This window comes from Agelaius tricolor, unplaced genomic scaffold (genome assembly GCF_023055355.1).
Source record: "Agelaius tricolor isolate 1412-34295 unplaced genomic scaffold, bAgeTri1.0.p SCAF_2, whole genome shotgun sequence".
Taxonomy (NCBI): domain Eukaryota; kingdom Metazoa; phylum Chordata; class Aves; order Passeriformes; family Icteridae; genus Agelaius; species Agelaius tricolor.
Window position 1 is genome coordinate 77,106,263 of NW_027269262.1, and position 27,527 is coordinate 77,133,789.

Sequence of the window (27,527 nt, forward strand, 5' to 3'; positions counted from 1 at the left end):
TGAAAAGATTTTTTTCATCATGTCATTAAAAAACCTCAAACACTAGGTATCTAGTCAATGACATCCAAAATCTGGAAGGTGATAAAGCTCATATGCTGAGCACTTACAGGTTCCATGGATTCCTGCAGAACTGTCAGGTCCTCAACAAACTCCTGTCATGTCTACAGATTTCCTCACCAGTGGATTCTGTTTCCCATTTTCTTTACAATTATGAGAACAGAAAGTGGAATTAGGCTGAAAAAACTTTTCTGGTGGGAAAAAATGTGTAAAACATGGGTTTACAATTTCAAAATGTATAAACACATGGGACATAAGCCTTGAAGTTCTGTTATTGAATACAAATATTTTAGGGTAATTTTATTTGTGTTTCTTCTGGTATTTTTTTGGTTTTTTTCCAAAGTGAAATATTTGGTCCATATTTTTCTGAATTACTCCTAACACTACAGCTAAACTCCAGTGTTTGTTAATAGGCCAACAATGGGAACTAACAGAAATCTAGTGCAAGCAGATGCTTAGTAAAGATAGACTTTAGCTTCAGGTTCTCTGGAGGTTAAGACAGATAATGAAATATGATTAAGCAAAAGAGGTTTCTTTAGTTCATTTTTAAAATATTAAAAAGAGTGAAATCAGAAAGTTCAATACATAAAAGGCTGCTTCAGAAGGGAAATAATTGGTTCCCTCTACCTGTAGCAGGTAAAATGAAAAGTTACAGGCTTAAATTAGTATTAAATCATAGTAAGAAGAATTCAACTCTAAAGGAAGCTTCACAGTGGTGGGATACTAAAGCACTGTACTAGAGAGGGAAATGGTGGAACCTATTGCCTTCCAGCTGTGTTTTTCTGTGGTTACCTGAGAGATACCATGGAACTCATTTTGCAGCAGGACAAGAAAGACTTTCCCAAAAACTTGAGTTGAAGTAGCAGTATTTTATCTTAAATTGTAGAAAGGAATGAAAACTATCGCTTATTTGGAGTCTGTGCAATGGCATCCAAGACATTGCATGTTAGAGGGATCTACTTCACTATTTCTTTGTTCCAAGACCAAAGATTTCGTCAGGATGAGGCTTGCCAAGACACTGTCATTGCTGAAGTACCTTAAAGGCAGACTAAGTCTAATTTCATTGGGGGGGGGGGGGGAATTCTTCTCTGTATAATTTATTTTATAGCTTTCCTCAAAAGTACAAGACCAAGAGAATTTTTTTTTCTTTCATTCTCCTTCTCACACTGTTTCTTTTCCTCTTTGCTGTTTTGCTATATATTCTGGGCTTTAAGTTAAGCTTCTCTTCTATAGTTCACAGCATTTGGACTACGAACAATAAAATCTGAGGTGCATATTTCAGATATCTGGTAGTCCTAGCCAAGGTCCTTCAAAAGTTTTTATTCTTCTTGCAGAAAACTGCAGAACCAGATTTTCTGTCTTTTTCTTGTTTCATAATTCTTTCTCATAAGGACAGAGTAAAGAATTCTGTAACACTGAATGCTACTAGCTCTCAAACATTCACCTGAGGTCGATTTGTCTGAATTTTCAAAAAGAAACTTACTTTTAGAGTGTCATCTGACTTTCCAGTATGTTGGCTGTGTCTTCTATGCTATTTTGAAGGCTGAGGGAAGACCCAGGTGGTCTATTTCCTTTGTTCAATGATTGGGGGTGGCTTTCAGGCATCCTGTACTTACCTTGCATGTAAGACTTTTTAAATAGAGAAAGGCTATACTGTCCTCTCCTGCTGTTTCTGAGCCAACTCTCTTTTCCTTTTCTGCCAAGTGTGTCTGCAGTGGCACTCGGCTAGATTCCTGTTTGTTCTCCCTGCCCTACTTCTCCCATGAGCAGTAGTCCCCAAGATATTTTTTCTGTCTCTATTAAAATCTTTGCTAATTGAGATATCTGAAAGTTTAACTTCTGGCAAGTTTTCTTACTTGCAACCCCCTACTTCTGACTTCTTCAGTTATGCTGCAGTGAGGATAGTTTTGTGTGGTGATAGGTGACCTCCCAAGCTTATCAAGCAATTTTGTCTGCCCTTAGCACCTGAGAGCTTCATAAAAAGCCCTGATCTGTGTCTGCATACCAAGTTCTTGCTGAGAAGGTGGCAAGAAGGTGGCACCATTTTACATAACTGTGACATGCTACTCAAAACTATTTTTCTTCCCTTACTATTTGTTTTGATATCATTGCCTTGAGAAGATGAATATAAAAATAACCCCATTATTAAATGTACTCATTGTAAATATTAATGCAAAGAGACTGTACATACTATGCTGGAATCAATCCACTCTGTGTCAGACATTTATTTCTTAGTTCCATGATCTTGTTTCTGCCTAGTACATTGTTCTTGCCAACATTCAGGCTCTGTCTGGCCTTTCAGAGCTATCTTCCAATAATGTAGGGAAGAACAGGCTTCATCTGCAAAGTGGCACATAAACAAAGTTATTTCTGTACTTACCCAAATCTTGCACACACTTAATGTACACAAGCTCTTCCTTAAAACTGCAAAGTGTAAGAAGGTATGAATATATAACATTGTATGTAGGTACTGATTGTAGCAATTCATTTATATTGTAAATAAGCACATTTTCCCATCTATTAAACAAAATTTCCTTATTCTGAATGGTTCCTGTATACAGAGATAGTGTGAAGATGAAGGACTTCAGCCTGGATCTTAATCCTGTCTATCCTCCCTATCCTGTTGTATTTCCCTGTTTTGTGGAGCTCACAAACAGATTGTGGGTTTGATCCCTGCGGGCCATTCATTTAAGGGTTGGATTTGATGATCCCTGTGGGTCCCTTCCAACTCAGAGTATTCAGTGATTTTGTGATTCTGTGGTTGTTGAATTTGTGTGTGAACTGCACAGGTAAATGTGTGTTTAAGGTAAACATGTTTAAATTAGAAATATCTCACCTCATAACCTGAAGATTTCTACAATCTTTAATTCCAGTTTGATCTTTTACTTACACTGAGCCAATGTTCACCTATAAAGCACATTTGGTGTTAGTAAAGTGAACCTTAATAATAAGTTAATTCAAAGTGATCATCTTCACTGTGTTCATAAAAGGGGAGTGCACCACAACAGTGGTTAACCTGCTGTAAAACTAACATGGTGGACTTGTCAAGATAAATATAAAACCGGAAATAGACACATAGGTTGGTGTTAGGCTGCATATAAACAGTGTACATACAATCAGGTAAAAACCCAGAAGTGTTGTATGAGGCAGAGATCCCTCAAAACACTGTAAGGTGTGGTGGGTGGATACCGTTCATTAATGTAATGATTCAGAATCCGTGAATTGTGGTGTGATATGTTTGAAAGAGGTGGCTGAATCAATTTTGATTTTTTTTTTTTTTTGTTAAAGAACAGAAGATCAGATTTATGTGGTTGCAAATATTTTGTTACTGGGGGGAGTGAAACTGCAGCAATACATTTTAACTGAATCTTTTAGATTGGCAATATATGTACCTTTCATTCTAGTGAGCACTTCCAGCCCTCAGAGGAAAAGAGAGGAAAAGACATTTTTAAAGCTGTATCAGTGTCCTCACTTCCTCAAAAGTCTATCACTGTTTTCTGTATAGTCTTGATTTTGAGAATACATAGAAACATGATAACTGCAGCTACTTTTTAATGGAATGTTGTCTCAAGAGAACAGCAGGTTTCAGAGGGCTTGTCCAAGGGTTCTTAAGATAGTGGCTTTAATCCATAAAGCTTTCAGTAATTTGGACCTCACACTTCTACACAAGTGCATGCACAATTAAGCACATAAGCATTTGGCATTAAGTCCATCTTGATTTTAAAAGACAGTTCCTCTTATCAGAGAGTTTTCTCTAAGTGAAGGCAGACTCTGCTACTTTACTATCTCCTTGAAACCTGCTTTGCCTATAAGTATGTGATTTTGATATTATTCTCAAAAAGCTGAATGTCTCCCTACCCTCTCTTTCATGTTCTTCAAGAGACAATAACAATTTAGTGTAAATGCGTGAGCTATTGTGGATTTGTTATTGTAGATGGTGAATATTATTATGTGCCCTGTGAGCAGTCAATTGTATGTGGCATATATTGCAGATTTATATCTTGTCTGCTTAAAACACTATGTGAAATGCCTAGAGACAGGGTTAGCTGCTTAAGTTGTAGCTTCAAATAAATAAATAAATACATTAAATAAATAATTGAAGCAGGCAGTTTCAGATAATAAAGAGAGATGGCTTCTGGGTAGAAAACTCTGTAAGTCTTACAGCAACAGAATCTTTAATAAAGAAGGTGAAATAAAATTCCCAAAGAATTTCTTATCTGAAGATAAAATAAAAGCTCCAAGCACCCAAACTAGCAGGACATATACTTGGTGAATTAGAATCTTCTTCATGTATGGCATACAACTAATTACTAGGGAGCATTTTCTTTATCTCTAATTTCTATTTAATAGCCACTGCACTTGTCATTGCAGGTATGGTTACAAAAGTATGGCTACCTTCCACCAAGTGACCCCCGAATGTCGGTGTTGCGCTCTGCAGAAACCATGCAATCAGCTATAGCTGCCATGCAGCAGTTCTATGGCATTAATATGACAGGAAAAGTGGACAGGAACACAATTGAGTAAGTAACCAGTACTGAACTGCTCTTGACTTTTCTGTTTCAAGCAGGGTAAAATAGAACGGGGAAGCAGCAGCATAACTGGAGTATCCAAATAGTGTTGCAGCTTCAGATGGGGAGGAAAATCGTTTCTCTCTTCCTTGCCTTTTCATTTTCTTCAGCTTTTTTATTTCGTGGTAGCAGGTCATCACCTGCCTAACTGATGTCTGCCTTTGGGCAAGTGATTGTAAACAAGATATCACAGGGTTACCTAAAGTAAGGACCAAAAGGTCATCATTGTGGAAGGGAGAAAACATATTTGAAACTGGCAAGAATCTGTGAAATGAATCACAGTTGAAGGAGTCCTGTTTTACTGGAAAATCTTTAGTGTAAATTTCTTTATTCTTATTTATTCAATTTGGCAGACTCTACTGGCCCATTTGTTTTCTAATAGTTTCTAGTTACAAAAAACAGGTGTAGTGATTTTAACATGCAGTAAAATTGAATTAGTTTTGCATGCCCTTTGCGATTCTGAAGTTGTTTCTGGCTCTGTGTCTGATTTTGGTGACAGAATGGACACAGAGAAACTCTGTGAAAGAGCTATTACAGGACAATTTCAAACAACTCTGTACTATTCCAAATTTTAAAAATGTCCCCAAAAAAAACCCAAAACAAAAAACCAGGGACTATTAATACACAATTAAGAGAACATATCTGGGTTTAAGACAGCAGGACCAGGGCAGTGATTATGCCCCTGTACTTCACACTGGTGTGGCCTATCCTTGAATCTCCCATTCTATTTTGGGCCCTTCACTGCAAGAAGGACATTGAGGTGCTGGAGTATGTCCAGAGGAGGGTAACATGGCTGAGGAATGGTCTGGAGCATGAATCCTGTGAGGAGCAGCTGTGGGAATTGTGGCTGTTTAACTTAAAAAAAAGGGGCTCAGGGATATGTTACCACTCTCTATAGCTACCTGAAAGGAGGTTATAGCTAGGCAGGGGTCAGCCCCTTCTCCCAAGTAAAAAGTGACCTGACAAGGCTCAAGTTGCACCAGGGGAGGTTTAGATGGATATTAGGAAACAGTTCTTCACCTACAGAGTTGTCAAGCATTGAAACAGGCTGCCCAGGAAAGTGTCGATATGGCACTTAGGGGCATGGTTTGATGGTGGATTTGGCAGTGCCATGATAATGGTTAGAATCAATGATGGTAGAGGTCTTTTCAAATTTAAACTATTCTCTGATTTGGAGTGCTTGTTGGACTCATTTCAGTTAAATTGTGATAAAGATTATCTTGTGATTTCAGAAAAAGTTACTTTGCTTGAAAAGCAAGCAATAATTCAATAGTGCTGTCACTGCATATCCAACACTTGCTTCAGTGAAATATGCTTCTACTGCTCTAAAATCCTTATTGGAGGAGGGGGGGAAATTGTCCTTTATTTCCCTTTTACCACCCCCAACCTGATGTGTCATCTTTTGTTATTTTTTTATGGTAAAGTAGATGACATTAATGATCTTTCTATCATTTAGAGTTTAGGGAAGAGACTACACAAAATGCTGTCAGGATTGGAAAAATCATTTTATTCCACTGACACATACTCCATTGCATTGAAAAGCAATAAAACAAAGCAGATTTTGTGGCTGCCCTCAGGGGAGGTGAGTTGATCATGCATCTCTCAGTTTAGGAATTTAAAGGACCACAGACCATGCAGTGCAATAGCAGTAAATGCCTTGTGAGAGAGCCATGCTCAAAGTATGTTTATGGTCCTCTGCAGGGTGAGGAGTCTGTGCTCTTCATAGAGCTTCAGTGACTGATCTTTGAGGAGAGAGTGCTGCCAGTAATAACCAGGACCCTTTTCAAGACACGTTAGTAGCAGCTTTGTCAGAGACAATGTATTTCACTAAAATAGTCTGTTCACAGCAGCACAAAAGAGACAGAAAGGGGTAACCTGAGGGAAAGCAGAGGCCATCTCAATTTATAGTATGAGCTGGAGAATTGAAAAAAAAAAACAACCCAAAATTCTAAACTCAAATGGAGATGGTTAATGTTGCTAATTTGGCATTTTGTCCAGCAAGACTTTCTACACTTCTGCAATTTAAGAGAGCAAGAAATCCATCTGTGCAGCAATCCAAAATATTAATCTTGTAAAGTGGTGAATATTGAGTCTTCGAGATCTTTTGATGCATGATTTTCTTCTACACAGAAAGATACATTAATATATTGCAGTTCTTAGATACATGTAACTCATGCTGGATAAATGCTGCATATACATAGATATTTGGAGTCACACTTAACTTGAGTCAAGTTAGGAACAGAACTGACTCTTAAAGGCTTGTCACACTTACATTGGTGTTGAAAAAGCAAAGCAATAAAAACCTGATTTTTAACTAAATTCTCGCCTCAAGGTACCATCAGTTCACATCACTGAATATTCATGGTGATATGACTGCATAATAAAGGGTAGATTGTTTTTCAGTTGTTCATTTGTGGCATTATTTTGTAAATTTTTGAAATTTTTTTCCCTTTCATTTACACAGAAAGTATATATACTCTTTAGGTCAGAAATATGTGACAGTTTGTAATTTGTTTCTCTGGGATTAATATGCTGTAATAATTAACAATGCTGATGTTCCAAATACTAAATAAAGCAGGAACCTCATTAAAAATATGTTCTCATCTTATGCAAGAGGATTTACCTGCTTCTTTGACACATCTTGAGAAGAGATTATGATGTGCCTCTTTGTCTTCAGAAGGACAAACAATTTAAAAAGTTATAGTAGCAACTTCATAGGAACTAACTTTGGTGGAATTAACAAAGAAATAATGTCCTACAGCATCAGCACCATCAAATGTCTCCTGGGGGGATTTTGCTGCTCTGAAAAAAAAGATAATCCCTCAATGAATATTTTGGTATGCTTAAATATGAACAGTGTTCATCCTCTCCCTACTACTCAGCATTCACTTGGTTTTGCTATTTTTTTTTTTCTCAAGTGTCTTGGAAAGAATGATACATGCTTTCCAATGATACTCACTACTCACTCTTCCAGGGAAGAGTGAGTGGTAGGAAGAGACATCCTTATAATGGTGTAGAAATGTGGGGGAGGTTCTGAATGCAAGTACCATGAGAATGGCTAACCCAATGAAAATACTGTCTAATGTTTGCATGGAGTGCCACAGTATTTTCTGTGTGTCATTTATATATTACCAAACACAGTCAATGTTTCATGAAAAAAAAACCAGTTCTAAAACTGGACCCACTGTCTTGGCATCCCTAAAAGAAACATTGTAGAAAAAGACTAGTTGTTGTCTTCTCTTAAAACTGCTATACATATTCCCAAGACTTGTTTTGCACTTTCGAGGAGTACACTGCAAACTTCCTGATATACAGGTGCAATGGTCATGTATCGGATACTGACTAAATCTGTGCAATAATAACGAAGCTTTCATTTTATTCTAATGTCATCCTTTTGAAATAAATGGCAAAAATGCTTATTTCAATGCTTAGATGAACTTCTAACCATGCTCTCTGCTGTTTATATATTAACTATCAGTCACAAAGTAAATTCTGAGCTGTTGGAATTGATCCAGTGGTTTATTTTCTTAGTATATTAGTAATTTTTTTTGTACAAAAGTGTACATAAGGTCGGTATCCCCAGCAAATATCCAATGAGAAGTCTTAAAAAAGGAATCACCAGGGCTGAAATACAATATCTTACATCACTCTTTGACTGTCTCTTTTTACTTACCAAGTGTCAATAAATCCTGTAATAGCAGACTACATAAGTAAAGATGCTTTGAAAGACATTCATAGGGATGTCTTCTCCTCACTACAAGTTTAAGGGTATAATTCAGTAGTTTTCTTAAATAGACATCTATAATTTGTCCAACCACTAAGTTGAGTTGCAGTAACTCAAGCTGAACCTTCTCTTTTAGTTTCCTTTTTTGCTATAACTCTGTCCCAAATAACCCCCAAAGCCCAACAACAACAGAACAATTGTGCAACCTTAGCAGCAATTTTGATAAGGGATAAAGCAGTTTGGGCCTTCAACCAAATTTATAATTTTTAATTGTTTGATTCTGTGAGGGTAAATTTTTTTCTTGAAGGCTTAAGAAAAATAAGAGACAGAAAGAAATTTATCCTCCTAGAAAACAAAAACAAAATATGGTTAGGCAAGTGGCTTGAGATAGAAGTTCAGTTTCATCTCTCTACTGGAAGAGCATCACAGTTTTGCTGCATATTTTTCTTTTAATCTTTCTAGATTTGCTGTGAGTCTAAAATATTTAAATTTTCTTGACATATATAGTTCCTTAAGATTCAAGCTAATGGAGTTAGAAGAGGAATGTGATGTGACACAGTGTACAGATAGAGAACATTAGTCACAATTAAGCCTCTTTATTGAGTACTTATAAAATATTAATTTTGAAGGGCTGCTGCAGAAAAGATTTCTCAAAGTTCAAAAACAAAGTGATGAAAGAGAGGCAAAATCATTACTTGTATACACCTTTTAAAAATGAAGCATATTTCAAAACATTTCAAAAACATGTCAAAAAATTAAACTCCAACAAACAATCAGGAACATGGAAGACCTTGATCATATCACGTTAGAAGAATCTATATTTGGAAGAACATAGAAATCAATGTTTCATTTGTCAATTTCCCCAAGGGAAGACCATATTATGTGCTAAGTATCTGGAATGTCATGAGCATTAATGATAATTACTAAGAGAAGTCCTCCTCCCAATGTGTGTCAGAACAATTACTGTTGAAAAATAAATTAAAATTTTATAGAAATCTAAGGAAAATTTATCTGTCTGAAGTTGTTAATATTTTGCCTCATTTCTGTGCTTGAAAATACTGAGCTCCCATACTAGGCATGCACTGGTTTGTTTAAAATTTGACATCTAAACTTAGCTCAGCTAAGGTCTAGGTGATAGATTTGGTGATGTACCAAATCTTCAGCTGCAAATTGCATCTTTCCTTAAATTTTACATGAAGATAATTTCCCAAAAGCTACTGAACCATGCCTGCAATGACTTCCATTTGATTTATATTTGGATTTATGTTGTGTGAACTACAGTCCCAGACCTCATGTAACAATAGTAAGAACATTAGTGGTTCAGACAGCACGACAACTTGGAACATCCCTTCTCTGTCCAAGCCAATAAGGGTACAAACATGATGTCCTTGATAGGTACACACTACTTCAAAATCAGTACAGGAAAAAATTGTGACTGCTTGAATTTCATAACATGTTATTTTGGGCCACATTTTGTTTTGTTAAAAAAGGATTGTCAGTAGTTCTAGTAAGATAATACAATGTTGACTTTTGAATCCACATTACCTACTGTTCTTGACATTTAGTATTAGTTCTAAACTGTGAAAAAATTTTTACATTAACACGATTTTCTGTAAGATTATTGAATCTTTTGGCTTGAAAAATTTTTTCAATAGCTTTGAAGATGAATTTTTAAATTCAGAACTTAGAATATTTACTCTTATCTGCTCCTAGCTTGCTAGTGAGCAAACCCTGTTATTAAAATAGGTCTCCATCAGTTAAGCTAAGTAATGTAAGTTTTTTGGAGAAGGGAAAGGGCTAATTCAATGACTTTTAAGTCATTGCCCTTGAAATGATACAACTATGAGTGATATATGTATATGTATATTTTATGCAATATCTTTGTGCAGTGTTTCTAACAAAATATAATATTTATTTGGTTTTGCTTTATTCCTTGCTTCTTGCTCTTGATGTAGGGATATCACCTTAAGGTGAGAACACCAATCTTTGTTAAGTTTGCATCTTTTCCTGCAATGTCTGTGTGCAGTTTCAACAACATAATTTATAATACCCTTATTAAAAAGTATTATTAACAATGTGTCTAAAAGTTTTTGAAGGTCTGAGCTAATTTCAATCTCATGAAGTGTAAACATATCATTTTAATAAAAGAATATTATTGCCCTTTGGTCTGTAACAGAGGTCTACTTCTTTCCTTCATTTTCTTTCATAATTAGAGCAAATTAAACTTTTCAGTAATATTTCACCCCAAAAATCCCTAATGTCTACTTTGCTGCATTCTTATTTTATTTCAAAAATCAAAGGAACCTGAAGTAAAATTTCAGGGCATTTCAGCAAATGCTGGTGGGATAAGGGTTTTTAGATTTTTGCAGTACAGTCTTTGCAGGCACTAGGGAAAAACATTGTTTTCCTTGTAGATCAGCTATTTTATGTGCCATGCATAAGTATTCTGAATAGAAATTATAACTTATTAGAAACAGGCGATTGTGAACTTGATGTCTCCAGTTAAGGCAGTTAAATCCATGAGTTTTTAGTTCTTGACCAATACTACTTAATAGATTTGTCTCACATCAGTTTTTGTTGGCTCTTATCAGTGCCAGTGGGGTGCAGTCCCATCTTGGTACTATCAAGAAAATTTTCCCACAGGCTGGTGAGCTTAACAACTACTTGTGCCTTTGAAAAACAGTTTGCTATATACCCATAGCTTCTGCATATATGAAGTGTTACAAGTATGAGTGTACTTTTAAACTACTTCTTACACATTTATCAAAATAAGTGAGGCTGATGATTGACTATTTGCTTTTTTTGATTTTTTTTATTACCTGTGAATGTTTCAAAGGGAATCCACTTTCTGAGATGACATTTGAAATTACTCTCCTGTCATTCAATCACACATATATACAGCTGCTGTGTGTACATTTATTTACAAAACAATACCAGTTTAATGATCAGAAGTTTGTCCATGAAAGCCTGAAAATAGGGTATGACTATTCTTCTGTTAAATGCCATTGGAAAACTATAGCTTTTACATAAGTAATTGTTTGGCATGATAGAAATACATTAAACTGGAAAAAGTAACAGGAGATTTTTCTTTTACTTATACAGTAAAAGACTTTAGCCTTACTCTCTTCCTGATGGTAAATTGTCCTGCAGTCATTCAACTATAAAATAATGACTTTATAGCTGTATTTTCTTTGAACTGAATAGTGCCTTACACTACAAGTGAGAAACAGTTCAAGAATATTACTGTGTAAATTATACTTTTGAATTAGATATTATCTTAATTATAATATGTTTGAAATGTTGGCTAGTTTCATTTTTCTTTAAATATTGGAAAACAATGAAATACTGAAGAGCATTGTAGAAATACAGCTTTATCTGGGAAATCTGGTGCTGCTGAAATCATCTTTTTTATTGCAAGAGATTTAGATTTTTCAGCTTGATTTTGTGCAGAACATTAAATATTCTGAAGAAATAATTCCTGAGTTAAATATCTCCATTAGGAGCTTACAGTTGCAATGAGATACTTCTATTGTGTGGAAAAAGAGTAAGATAGAAGAAATTGGTAGTATCAAAAAGGTAGCAATTTCAGTATCTTGAATTAAAAGAATGCCAACAGTCTTTTGTATTTATTAGTTTACTATGCTCTATAAATTATATGTACAGATAATGTATAATGCATGTTTTTATTAGGGATGCAGTGGCTATGATTTTTCTTCCATGTTGCTTTAAATGTGTGGTGCTGTTTCTTGCAGCTGGATGAAGAAACCTCGATGTGGTGTGCCTGACCAAACAAGAGGTAGCTCCAAATTTAACATTCGTCGGAAACGCTACGCGTTAACAGGACAGAAATGGCAGCACAAACATATCACTTACAGGTACCAAAGATATCCCTATAGGTATACAAATGTCACTAACAGTGATGACTTTCCATCTAGAGTAAATATAAATTCCTGAATGGTTTTCAATACTTTGAGAAGTTTATTATTACTGTATGATATAAAAGTGCTATAATGGATACCTCCTATAAAGTATGTATGTGCTGCATAAGAACCAAATTGTTTTCTTGGATTAAAATTGCATGTATTTAGTAGCCAGTAAAATCTACAAAGCTTACCGCATAAATTAAACATCCAGTACTTCCTTAGGGTTACCTTTCAACTTTCTTGGGAACTGCTCAGGGAATAATGCTCTGAATCTAGGAGTATGTAATGAAACTCAGATTTCTAATTTAAATATGTAAAATAGGGTATTGAAATGAGTCCGTCTCTGCAAAATGTAGGTGCCTATGGGTCTGTTCTAAGTAGAAATTAATTTGATTATAATTTGTTGAGTCACTGACCCAACCATTTCCAGTCTAGGTGATGATGGGCATAGGAGTGTGTGCAGGGCAGTACATCTGTATAACTCCTGAGTCTGGCGCATAGTTAGCACTGTGTGCCTGCTGTCAAAACTGAGGCCTTGAAGGGAAAGTTAGAGGGAAACTTTCAAGATGTACTCGCTAGAGCTCTGCCAACCAGAGAAAGTGTCATCATGTATATAATATAAAATCCATAATTTATCATCAAACCAAGGATTCCAATACAAACTGTTGGAAAATTTACACAGCCTCATCATGGATTCCTGTAATATCTAAAAGGGGTAAGTTCTGAGGGATAAAATAGTTTTCAAATTCATTATCTGGTGCCATTATTCATGAACCCATACAAGTATTAAATTTACAGTTCATAAGCCATAATTGTCATATAGATTGTTCCTCATACCCTGGTGAAGGTATAGTTTCATTGGTAACCCTATGTCACTACTGTGGTTTACAACTGAATTAGAGAATTCTAGTGTAAGACATTACATTTTGATATAACATCAGCCAATAGACAGCTTGGGGTTGGTATGTTGCATTGGCTGAAGTCCTTTATTGTTAATGTAAATGTAATTTATAGTTGGTTAGAATAAAAATGCCCACCTACAGCACTTTATATCTATTTGCATTTTAGAATTTAAATGCAGTGTGTGCATACTTAGGAGGCATCTACTCATATGTGTGGTTTTCTACCACTCTGATTTGTACAGAGTCTGGTTCCCTATTTCATTACAGGATTTTTTACAACAGTCTAAATCCTACCCCTTGTATATTTTCTGGAGTGTCACCCAAGGCATTAATCCAAATAACAAATGAAGGTGTCCAGTATTAAACTAAGTGACAACTATCTAGTAATCTTTCTCACTTTGAAGAATTTATAGCAGTTCTTTATCTCCTGCCTCCCCTCTTTGAAAAAGCTCTCTCTCTCACTTTGATAAGACCTCCAGTCAAGCAGAGCTTTGAAGTGAATAAGTCTGTAATATTTTTTGCAGTGAATTACAGTACAAAATATATTTAAAATAGAAAACCTAAATTTGATTAGAATAAAAAAAAGGTGTTATATTATCTTTTTGAATTAGAAAATAACCCAAAGGAAATAAAGACCAAAAAAAAAAAGAACTAAGATTCTTTTCACACTTCTCACCAATTCCCTGCTTACAGGCTTAGGACATATTAAATTAATGACATTTAACCTGCTTTGTTTCCTAAAATTTTAATCATATGTCTAGTTTCATTTCTCCATTTTTCTGTGCCATTCCTCAGTCTCTTTATAACTTGCAGGTTTCCAGCTGCATTCTGTGCCTTCCTGGCCAGTTGAACCTTGCAGTCTGAAGTTTGCTTGCTAAGCCAGTTTCCTAATTCCTCCACAGAAAGAGCAATTTCTCCTTCATTTCAGTGCATGCTACAGCTTACAATTTTTTGGAAACCAAAACCAAAACCCTACAATAAATATTCCCAAAAGCAAGCTCCACCATTCCTTGCCCTGGAACATTTCCATATTTTCAATGTGTAGTTTTTCCACCTGAAACAGTTCTGCAATATTTCAAGATGGAGTTCCAAAGAAGCGACTTAAAATTACAATTATAATTAGAAGTTACATTCATAATGTATTTTTTCCCCATATTACATTTTGAACATTTATTATGTCCCTTTCACAACATATTAAATTTTGGACTTAGGTGATATTTATTCTTAGAATGTAATGTGTTTACAGAGAGAACCAAAATACAGATTTCCAGCATTGGAAACATCCGCATGGAATGTGCAATGGGCTGCATTAATTATGCTTGCTCTCCCTCAGGGAATGCATCTTTCTTCTCATTTGAACTGATGTGTGATGTTTGTTAGAATTTCTGTTTCTGATGAAATTACCCAGTTTACAGTATTTTTCTGCCTGGTATAGTTCATACTGATAAACCTTGTGAACATTATTAGTACACATGCTATAGAATAACACCCCTTTTACAAATAAACATAAACTATTTGAAACTCTTTACCAGACAGAAGAGTATAGGGGTGAAAGAGAACATCTAGGGTACAAGAAAATTACAACTCCATTACAGAAAAAGCTACAAAGATCTTAATGATATAGTCCTAATCTTTCCTTAGTATTTTAGGCTGTATGAGGTTACACAACAATCTCTGAACATTGTACAGAATCAGAGAAGAAATTTAAGAAAGCTATGAATGGATTTTTAAAAATTAAAGTTTTTTTTTTTTAATTTAAGGGGTATTTATGAAGGCACATATGATTCTCAAAAATATAGTCACCTTCTCTTTTGCTAGAAAAGTTAATAATCCAGTACTTTAAAGAAGGAGCAACAATGTGAATCAATAAAGTTTTCACTTTTGTAAAAATAGAGTATAAATATTTATATGTCAAATTTAGATAGAGAAATATTGAATTTGAAGCACTCCTCATCAGAATTCTGTGAATAATATTCATAATCTGAACTCCAGCAGTCAGTAATTTCTCAACTGCCCAGATTATTCTATCTGCAAAATACTTTTGCAAGTAAAATTGGAGAATATTCTGTAAAAATAAAAGATTTGTCTTGATTTATAACCATGAGTTAGAACTTGTAATGATTTAAAATAAAATAATAATTGAAGATCTACCCTGATTTGTTTTTTCTTGTTTAAGTAAGGAAAAAACAAGTTTAATCAATCAGCAATATGTAATAAATTTAATTGGTGCAGGAAACTTAGCTGTAGATAGTCAATAGATTCATCCCAAACCCACTATAAATAATTTCATCTTTTTCTTGACTTCAGTGGACAATGGGTCAAGCCCCAGATAATTGCCATTTTTTTTTTTACAAATTAGATATATCCTAGATTTCATTTCTGAAAGAAAATGAAAGATTTGAACGGGTCTAACTTTATGCTGTTCAGATAAATGAATGAATGCTAGCTGGGAGCTTCAGTATGCAATGAAAAGTCTTATCTGGCTTTTAAGCAATAGACTATGAAATTTCTATAGTCTAAATGGTCCATATTGTGTAGAATATGGAGAGAGAATTTCTTCTTGGATATTTGAAATACACTGTAAAAATAAGGAAATACTGGATTAGGAAAAAACTTTGAAAATACTGTTGATTCATAGTAGCAATTTTTTTTAATGTATTAATACAAAGTAATATTTAGAACCCGTTCCATGTTTATGTTGCATGTTATTGATTTTAGATTACCTAGTAGCATATTATGACATCAGATTTCTAAAAACAGCTTTCCTATAAAAACATTTGGCCATCAAGTATTTTACTAATCTTGGGTTTTTGTCTCAGAAATATCTTCTCTTTCACATTTCATCTTCTTTTAATGAATGTTGAGGAGAATGAAATGAAAATGAAGAGACAAGATAATTATAAATTCTTTCAATCATGGCAGCAGTAGGTAGAAAATCAAACCCACAGAAAGTCAAAAGTGGTAGTTCTGGTTTAGGTTTAATCAACATGAGCAAGAGCCATAGGAACCAAGATAGCACTCTTCTTGGTCTATAGCTACAAAGAGTCAGCAAACTGAAACTGGAAAAAAGTTGAAGCTAAAAAACCTTACATGAGAGATTAGTGAAGCAACTTCATAGAAACGAATTTCCAGAGAAATTACGGTGCAAAGTGAAATATGTTTTTGGCCAGAGGTAATTTATTGCTTTCAATAAAAGTTATAGTGTGATTAAAAAACAACCAACCAACCAACCAACCAACAAAAAAACCAAACAAACAAACAAACAAAAAAAAAAAAACAAAAAACCCATGAAAACAACAAACAAACCTTCAAAGTTTTGCTTCAGTTTAGGTTTGATTTACATCAATGACAATAGAAAGGTTGTGTCAACAACTTATTCAAATTTAATATATGTTTCAATTCATTTTTCTTAAACAGTTTCATATCAGGCACAGATCTTAACTAGCTTACTTCAAACAGATTATTGACTGCATCTTTTTACCTACTCAGTTGAAACTCCTGCTCTTTCATCTATTTAAATTTCAAATTACTGCTTTTACACTGTCAAGTGAGGTATATCCTGACAATCTTGCAAGGCTCCTGAAGCTGTTGCAGCCAAAAATATGCCAGTGAAACATGTATAATTTTTCTTTTGGGATATTCTGGGAAAGTAGTGGGAAGGGAAGGAAAACCCAAAGCTTTTCTGAAATCAATAGGACTCAGGATTCTAGAATAACACTCTCAAAACAAGACTCTTCAGGCAGGTGCAGAAATAGTACACAAACGTGAAAAGTGCATATCAGTGATAAAATCTAATTGTTCTTGTGGAAGACATGTATTTTAAAGTTAAAATGCTTGATGAGCTATCAGGTTGAAAATCATGCAAAACCAGCAATGATAACCACAAAAAAGCATAATCAATTGATACATGGCTGTGGTTGTCTAAAAATAACAGCTCTCAAAATTTATAAAAAGTATCTCTCAGTTTATTAGTTGTTAAAAAATGGCATGAAAATAAATGTTTCATCTTAGAAATTGCCTTTTTTTAGTAATTACAGGATCTTCAACTTCTTTGTATAGTTGCACTGCCAGTCTGGTCAAGGTCAGCTTTAGATCTTTCTCTCATTTGAACTTTGCTTTGAAATGATCACTAGACATTGAGGCTAGGAAAACAATACTTAGAAAAAAGATGGATTTTTATTATAAAGGGCTTTGTCTTGCTGTGTTTTCACCTTGCAATAAGAGTGGCTCTGAATTGTCATGTCCTACACTTACTTCTGTTTGAGTTCCATTATCTGGACATGATGAGTGTAAGATACCCAATTCCTGTCTTTTTTGTTTTACTCCTGTGGGAGTTACCACTATTTCAGGTGATTGCTGGATTTAAGTTGTGGATCTAAATAGGAAAGGGTTCATATGAGTCATTATTTGATATTGCATCATAGGTCTAAACTGAAGACTTTTAAAAGATGAATCCTAGTATCCCTGGTAATTGATAGACTGTCATTATGAATTGACTTTATTGTACTTCCCCCTTGGAGGTTGTATGATAAACAACATCAAAGAAATGTAAGATAATTTGGGTTTCAGATATCTGCACTGGTGAATTGTTTTAAGCAAGTTCCCAGCAAGACAATTTCAATGTTTGTGTCACTCTTTTAGGATTGAACCTGGATTGTGTTTAACACATTAAAAGTAGACAATTGTTTCCTGTAAATACACTTGTATAGGAATAACTGTTGATTTATGTAATTTCTCTTTCAAACTACACTTTTCAGTACAATCTTGCCCACTCCAGAATGTTGGTTTGGAAGCCAGAAATCTCTCTGGTTTTAATTCAGACTAATCATTACTCAATTTAACACTAATACAAAATTCCAATCCATTTTTATCCATTTCCTCATTTCACATATAATAGCAGAAGACCCTTCTTCTGTTTACTTAATACCAAAATGGGACTTTGACTAATTACTAAGATTCCTAAATACCAAAAAAAAAAAAAGAAAAAAAAACCAAATAAGGAAACAAATAGATAAAAAAACCCCAAAGCCTTAGCTGTATATTTCAGATGAACTTTTTCTATATCAATATTTCAGTTTTCTAGACATGCTCTATTTTCTATGGGAGCCTGTTGATTCATTTGCCATATTTCTTATACATGGCAAATAACAGAGGTCCTTCACAGAGCTCTGCTTCAGGCAATACACGTGCCTTAGGGAGCACACAGCAGGACTGATTTGGAGCACATCTGCTACCTTCGTAAGGGATATTCTTAGCATAGCAACAGTAAAGTTTTTGGTAGTAGCAGTATAAGTGTGCCACTGTGATGTGGTTTTGATTTTGTGTCACAGGACACATTCCAAAATGCTGTACTTTCTCAGGGGGCACAGACAGCATTTTATGAACTTGCTAATTAAAACATCTCCAAAAATCCTCATTCTTAAAGGCAGGAGCCTTCAGAGAGGGTTCTGCAAGGGCTGATTGTTGGTACAGTGTGTCCAATATGTTTTTAATCACAGAAAATACAATGCAACTCTGACCATAAATTTACTGATGACCAAATAATTATGAAGGGGCATGATAGAAACACTTTAAATGACGTGACATTTACATCATGTAGAGTAAGGTCATGTCTACAGATCAGACGGTATTTTCTCCCTGACAGCAAGATCAGTACTGCAGTACTTTATAGTTCTGACAGAGCCAGTTTTAGAAGAGCATTAGAAATTGGTTAAGTTGAATAAAAATCACTAGAAAATATTCAATTGACTGGAGAAAATATCTTATAACCTGAGATTTAAAGAGTTCAAAATTTTAATTTCTTAGAGACAACAAAAAGATAATGACTTTGCAGTGCAGAAATGTCTTTTAAATGTCTTTGTGTATAGGGGGAAAATTTTTCAAGCTCATGTATGTGAGAGAGAAAAACAGAACGAGAACCAATAATATAAGCCAGGCAATTAATAGAATAGGCAAAAGTATGAATTGATTGGTTAAATCACCTTTGGAACAAAAGATCAAGGAAAACAGTGGATTCTCTACAATGTATTATCTTATGGTTTCTCTTGATGTCTCTTTGGAGCATACATACCAGCTAAAAAAGTTATGCTTTGGTTAGACAGCACTATTGGACTCAATATATTAAAATCATTTTGAGTGGAAGTCCAAATATGTATATTTATGTTTTCTACATAAAGCAATGAACAAAATGTATATATGAAGTAAAATCTATAAAATTACACTTGAAAGATTTGTTTCCATTTATATAAACATAAATACCATATAATCAAGCACATTTAATGTACCAAACAAATCAATCATTCAAAGTTTATTCATGAAAGTATATTTGTTCTCCTTTAATGTGCCATGCTGTGTAAACTGGCAAAAATATTACATACAACTATGTAATTTCTGAAATTTGTGTTGGACATTCAGTCAAGCACATGTCAAATGAACAAAGAGAATCTTATTGCAGCAGTTTCAGAGCAGACACAAACCTAAAAGAGTTTTTGCTGCCCATATGAATCGAGTGGAAATGATGCAGAAAATTGGATAGGTCTGAAATTGATTCTTGACATTCATTTCTTGAATTCAATAATGAAAATAAAGATTTTTTTAAAAGATAATTTCACTATAATTTACTAACTATGAGAGTAAACGTCAATTCTGATATTTTTTTGCCTTTTCATATATGTGTAACTTGAAGAAGTGGTGAAGACTGAAATTTCTCTTTAATACATATTCCTGATTAGCACATAATTGTCTTCTATAAAATTATTTCTCTGATGGATTCTACAGTGTTATGCAAGATTTACAGATGTAATCAGATCATAAATTGACATCTTAGCCTGTACTGAAATCAAAAGGCTTTGTTTCTGATAAGGAATTTATCCAGTTGCAAATGCAACAAGGCTTTGTGAATACTGGTTGGTGGTCACAGTATGGAGTTCTGCTTTTGTTAATGAACTCAGTAATAAGTAAAAAAATTCATTTCACTAAAAACATTTTTCTTTTGATCAGAAAGAATATGACATTCTTTAGCTGTGATTGAGTCTAATTGTGGTCCAGGAGGTAAACAGTCAGTGGTTGATTAATCTGGTTATCCCACTGTTAAGAATTTTTCATTTTAATATATTTTAAATCTTCTAAATATAAGACTTTTTGTACTGCTGGGAGTAAGCCAGCTTACATAAGTTCTAGCTTAAAGGAATATACAGATTGACACCATAATTTTGCACCAGCTTGTTTAAAAATACTCTTCCTAAAGTATATAATACCAGTATAGCATGTCTTATTAAAAGCACAGAGCATATAATAATTAGGGGGAAATGGATATTAGCAGTGTCACTTACCACTCTGTTAAATTTAATCTATGTAATGTTTCTCTGTTTCTTTCAGCATAAAGAACGTCACTCCAAAAGTAGGTGATGCTGAAACCCGTAAAGCCATTCGCCGTGCCTTCGATGTGTGGCAGAATGTAACTCCTCTAACATTTGAAGAAGTTCCTTACGTTGAATTAGAAAATGGCAAGAGAGACGTGGATATTACAATCATTTTTGCATCAGGTTTTCATGGAGACAGTTCTCCCTTTGATGGGGAGGGAGGATTTTTAGCTCATGCGTATTTTCCTGGCCCAGGAATTGGGGGAGACACTCATTTTGACTCAGATGAGCCATGGACTTTGGGAAATCCCAATCATGATGGTAAGAGAAGATTTAATTTTAAACAAAATAGATAAGTGGCATGAATTTTCAGCTAACAGAACTACTTCCCTGTTCTCCTGTTCCTAAAGTCACATGGTTTTCTTTCCTTGGTTAACATTACTTTAGAAATATATTTGGTTGATCTGTCTCTTTGAATCCAAGGCAGAAAAGTATCTGCCTGATTGTAATAGTGTGAAAACATGTTTTGCTTGAAAAACATTGAATTCTTATTAGGAAACTTCATGATCATTCAAACATTGTACTCATGAATATTTACCTAAACTACTTTACTTTTGCATATTTTAACATGTCAAACTTATGTAGCTTTAGGGGAAATGTGGAATATTTAACAGTGATATAAAAACTACTTCAGCTATCCACCAATTCTGTGGATACTAATGGACATAAAACCTAGTCTTCAGTTTGCATCTTTGATGATGCAATGGCAGAATTTAAAGGCAAATCTTAAAGATGCCATTCCAAGAGTGGAATTGGTGTTTCCCAAAATCTTTTGAATGTCTTTTGGAATTGTTGATTTTAACATGTCAAATCTAATTAAGTGGTACATTCCCCACAGTCAAATGAATGACTGCACAGTGCAGTTTGCACACCTATCATTTACCAAATAAAGACTAAATATACCCTTTATCCTTCACAACTAAAATCTGGCCACTGCCATGCTCTAAGGTGATGTGACTAAATTACTGCTATTATCTGTGAATGCTAATTAAAAGCTAAGTCTAATTTTGCATCTCTCCAAAACAGTATCAAAGAAGAGATTTTCTGTAGACATATTCTGTGTTTGATGCTGTGACGGGTTTTGTTTCCAAGCAGCTTCTGTTGTCCTGGTAGATCGCTCTAAGCCAGTTACATGAAGTTTGAGACATCTCTTCAGAGATACACAAATAGGATGTTTCTGGCATACAAATACTATAGAGATGTCAAGAAGTGGAGAACTGTTGTATTTCAATGTTACACTGAATTTATGAATAATGAGAGGCTTTATCTAATTCCTTTTCTTTCCCCTTCTCACCTGAGATTCTCCAAGAAAAATTCAGAGCTTTTTATGTTGCTGTATTTGTAGCCTGGGGGTCTGCAACAAAACCTTAATTTAGCATTTTAGGAGTATAAATATGGTGTTGTGACTATTTCATTGGTGCAATACTTCTGCTGTGCTGGAGTCAGTTGAAGCAAGAGGTGTGTAAGACACTGTAAAGGCCCTCAGTTGTGTAATGGGTTCAAGACACTTGAACCAAGTGAAGCACTTGAACCATTGTGAAGCAAGGCCTAGATTCTTACTGGAGCAAAAACTGTGGTATTGCACAGCTCAGATTTGCCTTCTTCACACATTTAGCTCAAAGGAGCACTGGTGGGAGTCCTCTGTTTGTGCAGTTTGGGTACATAGTCAGTCACAGCATTGTGAGGGTAAATGAAGGTGATTTTATGTGTCTGGTTTTTATGATGGTTAGAGACCAGCACTGCACATAATGTTCAGTGGTTTTGGAGCTATTGCTTGAAGCACTCAGGAAAATCTACAGGCATGTGTACATTGAAGTCAGGATGTCAGTTTAATTGGGATAACACTTTTGGAGCAGTTCCACACCTTGTGTGAAAGTGAATGAACTTTTGGCTGTCTCATTCTTCTTTAACTTAAGCAATTTTCATATTGCCTAATGGCACTCATTTCTTTATAGGGCTTTTGAGATTTGTGTTTTGTAGAACAGTTTTCAAAATCTATTGCTTGTATTAATGTATTTTAATATAATGTGATGAAAAAAATCAAGGGAAAGTAAATTGATGCTATTACTAAAACTGTGATTTTTATATATCTTATAACTTTGAACTTTTATAATAAAAAGGTTTGCTATCTATATCACAAATGTTTAAGAGTTATGATTGGAAATTTTTCAGAAAATTTAATATTTTATGTACTTTGGTGTGCTTATATATACATTTTTTGTGGGACATTCCTGATAAAATGGAATATTAAAAGCAAAAAATGGAAGATTTTTTTTAAATATATGATAATTAATAAAAATATCTTACCAATGCAAGTTCTCTGAAGAATTTTGGCAACTGTTAGTTTCATGGTTGATATGGTAGGAACTGTGTCATAGGTCATAGTTGTTGTCCAGAGAAAACTCCCCATCACTGTAACCTTAGAAAGGTCAAAAGATGTGCATTTCTTCTGAAAATGCAGGGCACCTGTCTGTCTGATTGGTGGCTTTTAGCCATTAGGTAGGCTTGTTTTCCTCATTGTCTTGCTAATTAGCTCGTGTCTAGGAATCCTGGAGGATGATGCAGGTTTGGGGTTTTTTTTTGGTTTTGTTTGGGTGTTTGGTTGTGGTGGTTGTTGTTGTTGGGTTTTTTGTTGTTGTTTTGGTTCTGTGTTTGTTTTGGGGTTTTTTATTTGTTTTGTTCTGTTGTTTTTTTGTTTGGGATTTTTTTGTTTGCTTGTTTTTTGGGGTTTTTTTATGCCTGGGAAAAATTTCCAGGGGGAAAAAGTAGATGAGCACACTATTTGGGATTGACAGGAAAGAAAGAATTACAGCTCTCTTAGGCTTCCTATCATTTTGAGCTGAGTCTCAGAACACTGAAAAGCAGAAGGTTGAAAAATATATATGTGATCTTAGCTATGAGTCATTTTTCCCAGGCGAGTGTCAATTTTAAGATACATTGTTCCAATAGTCCAATAGACACCTTCTTGTAGTATTATTTGGAATCCAATAGAATGGGAAAAAAATTGATGATTTATTTTTATTTTTAAACTAACTCTCACCCCAAGGGGCTGATTTTCTCTGATTCTTTTTCCAGTATCCCAGAGAGATTCAAAAACACAGAGCAACTTATTTACTTAGCAGCAGGAATGCAAAAATAAGGTCCTTTTGAAAAGTCCTAGCCTCATTCTTCACCTTATACTGTTCTAATGAAAACAGTTTATATGCCATCTACCTCAGAAAAGACAGGGAACTTAATGAAATGCTTTCATAAACTGTTGTCTTTATAAAGTAATTTTCATTCCAAATAAGGAATCATGCACAAAATCAGTATTCTGAGTATAGTTAATTACTACAGCAATTTATTCTGACTACTTAATTGTAGTGTCTTCATACTTCAGGTTTTTGGTTGATTTGGTGGGGTTTTTTTCTTATCACATTTGGTCAATTTTCTTGCGTTTTCTTTTGTTTAATCATTCTCTAGACTCCAAAGACAGTTGCAATAGAAATACATCATCTCCACAGCTCATTGCTGCTTTCCTTTATTCTCACTTCAATGGTATGTTCTTATCAATTGTGTTCTCTGAAGAGATTTGTGCTTTGACTCCTCCCTCATCCTGAAGAATGAATGAGGCTTTTGTAGGAGTAGAGACTAATGGGCCTGTCACTCAGGAAAAACACTCCTGTCATACAATTTTACACTTGCAGGCTTTCTACAAGGATATATTTCTTTGCTTTCATAATACCCTGTAAGCAGAGTACAGCTGATACCTCAACTCCAGCTGAGCTGTGGAGGGCTTTTCTCTGAATTTCCATCCACGGTGCTGCAGGTGATCCTAGAAATATTGCAAGAAAGAAGGACAATAGACTTAACATCACAGGGAAGCAGTGGAAACAAGGACAGAATTTGTTTTGCCATGGAATGAGGGAGATATGGAGGATAAAATATGGTGCACATTTCTTTTCTTTTTTTTTTTAATTTCTTTTTTTTTTTATTTAATAAGGAAAGGGAATGCTATTCTTTCAACACCTTATACAAAGTGTGTGTATTGGACTGTAGTCTTCCTTCAGTCAGTTCTCATCTTCTATTTTTCCCATTTAGCACAACTACTTTTCAGGTTCCCATGGGAGTAGGCTGTTACACTTACAGTAGACTCCATTTCCTTTATGATCTCCCTATCTAGATTTCAGGTGAGATAAGAGCCTTAGCTTCTTAAATTATTTGGAACAGGATGGTTTCTTCATGCACCTTACGAAGTATCTTGTGCTCCTAGGCAGTCTCAATTAAAACTCAGGTTATTCTGGTAGTGCTTGGCAAATACAGCAGAAGAACAAACAGTGTTCAGGAGCAGCAAATCAAAATGGATGGGATTTTACAGGAAAATATTTCCCAATATGTGCACTTAAAATATAAAAAGGTAAAGGGACAAACAGGAAATGGAAATCATGTTGCATAAGTAGATATCTGAAAAATCATCACTTATTGGGAAAAGATTTAAATCTTTATTTTCTTTTGAACTTAAAAACTGTAAATAAAACAAACAAACAAAAAAGTGAAGAAAAAAGTAAGAGGAAGAAATCTTAATATACCAGCCTTGAAACTAGGGAGGGATTTCCTTGTTCCCATGACTCTAATCCATTTAGGTGATATATATCCCCTCATTATTTTTAAATTTAAAAATTATGGACAATGAATGATGCATCTAAATCCAGAAAGTGACAATGACTTCTTCCTAGGAGTGGCAGTACTTTGGAGATATTGTACTGTCAAAACCCTCAACAAAAATCTTTTTCAAAGTATTTTCTTCAATGGCAATATTTCAAATGACTGTGATGAATTTCAAAGTCACTGCCAGGGAGCATCTCAGATAGGTACTGTCTCTGTAAATTTTCTAGTAGCTTGAAGAAAAATCCTGTCTTACATCCTATTTTTCTGTACCAGAACTGAAAGGGCCATCTTATTAGCCTTATTGCACTGGTTTATCAAAATTGATTTCGCATTTGTCTGTCTACATGTACTTAAGTTAGTTTAAACCTTTTTTAAAGCAGTTATTTTTTTCTGGGATGTTACTGAATACATCTAAACCTATTTAAGGGAGTGTTAAACCAGTTTAAATTGAGAGTGCACTACATTTAACTAGATTAATTTAAGATTGACCTACTTGCAAAAGTGCAGCTTTTTAAAAAAGGGCAAGATTTAGAAGAAATGCTTGGGGAAAACAAGGATTTCTTGGGAGCTTAGTTTTCAAGCACATTAGACATGATATGTAATGTACCAATTACTGGATAAAATGTGACCACAGAACTGTGTCTTCCAGCAGCAGAAAATATTTGGCAAAAAACTAAGTGTAGATAAACACAAGAGATCAGTAGTGGTAATTTGATACTGTTATCTTCATATCAACAAGAGAAAGAGAAGTCAAACTAAAATACATTGTTTTTTACCTCTGTAGCAAATTTATCAAGGTAGATAGTGCACCATACTGAAATTCTGCAGAAAATAGTTCTTCCATTAAAGAACATATGATAAATAATAACAAGTGGAACTGCGTTACAGAGGTAATAGTACAGTGACATGTAAGGAGAATATTACTGCTAACTACTTACATACATGTGGGATGTTTGTAACTTTGTATATACATTATATATACATATATATATAACTTTGTATATACATTTTTAAGTTTGTAACTTGTGTATACATTAAGCTCTGTCTTTGGGAAAACAAACTTAAAAATTCAATAATTCAGTTTTGTTTATTTTTTTGTTAATCCTCCAGCATTCATAAAATTATTCAAGTTTTCAGGCAATAACTAGAAAACAAGCAAAGAAACCTGTCACTTTGTACCATGCTGTTTGTAGGTTGCCAAGTAAAAGCTTCTTGGAGCTGATGCAAATACAGCGTCTCGTGTAATGTACTTGGACTCCAGTTAGTGCATAGATTCTGCTGTGGGCACTGTGCTGGCAGCCAAGAAAAATTTATGAAAATCCTGATCTCTGAACTGCATAGATCAACTTGTAGTAAATTTCTTTTGGCTGCCAGTGTGGTTGACACAGTGCAGGAGATATATGCTATTGGAAATATGAATCAGTGGAGTTGTGAAAACCATCTCCTAAGGGAGCTCTGTGTCTTGAACAGTGCTCATGCTGTGGCTTGGTATAAAGGAAGCCAAGCATTTCAGATTAAAGGAAACTCTGTATTACAATATTAACATGGCTTTAATTTCATAAAGCATAGTGCTCTTAATTGATTATGTATTTTTTTTAATAAGCAATTATCAACATGAAATTCGATCTGTAACCAAGCACTGTGACCTTCCAGTTGTCAAATGCTTATTTTCTAGATCTGTACTACAATAACTTTGTAGAAGATTAATATCTTATTTGAATTTTATTTTATAGTACTTGTGTATGTGCTTGTAAATAGAGAATTGCAAAAGCAGGCTCAGATCAAAGGTTATCCTGCAAAATATCCTATTTCCAGTTAACAGCTATTAACAGATACCTAAAGAAGAGAATAAGAGCAGGGTAAACATATGGCAGTAAAACCCCAGCATATTCCCTCTTAGCTTCCAGTAATCTGTGGCTCATTGAATTTCTGAGGCACAGGCCATATTTTTGTGTTTAGTAGCCTGTGAGGGATTTCCTTTCATTAATCGGTGTAATCTCTTTTTGAACTCATGTAAGCATTTGGTATCCACAACATCCTGTGACAATATGTCCTGTAGTTTAAGCAGACGTGAAAGACTTCTTCTTTCTGATTTTTTTTTAGACAGATGGATGCCCATATTGTCAGGAAGTAATTTCCTAATAATTTTATCTATTCCATTCATATTTTATGGGCCTCTGTCATATCTTGTTTACAGGATAAAGAGACTGAGACTGTGGCATTGCAGCCTTGTTTATATATAATTAAGGTTAAGAAAGTACAACTTCAATTTCAAATTGAAACTA

The 27,527-nt window shown here is 34.5% G+C and overlaps 1 protein-coding gene across 1 annotated transcript in view; it reads left to right on the plus strand.

Annotated features, from left to right (window-relative positions):
* The window catches only part of MMP16 (matrix metallopeptidase 16), a 174,057-nt gene that overhangs the window by 79,322 nt on the left and 67,208 nt on the right, over positions 1-27,527 (plus strand). The window contains exons 2-4 of the mRNA XM_071421634.1: positions 4,429-4,577; positions 12,102-12,224; positions 20,552-20,856. Coding sequence (XP_071277735.1) covers positions 4,429-4,577; positions 12,102-12,224; positions 20,552-20,856 — 577 coding nt within the window. The remainder of the gene's footprint in view (positions 1-4,428; positions 4,578-12,101; positions 12,225-20,551; positions 20,857-27,527) is intronic.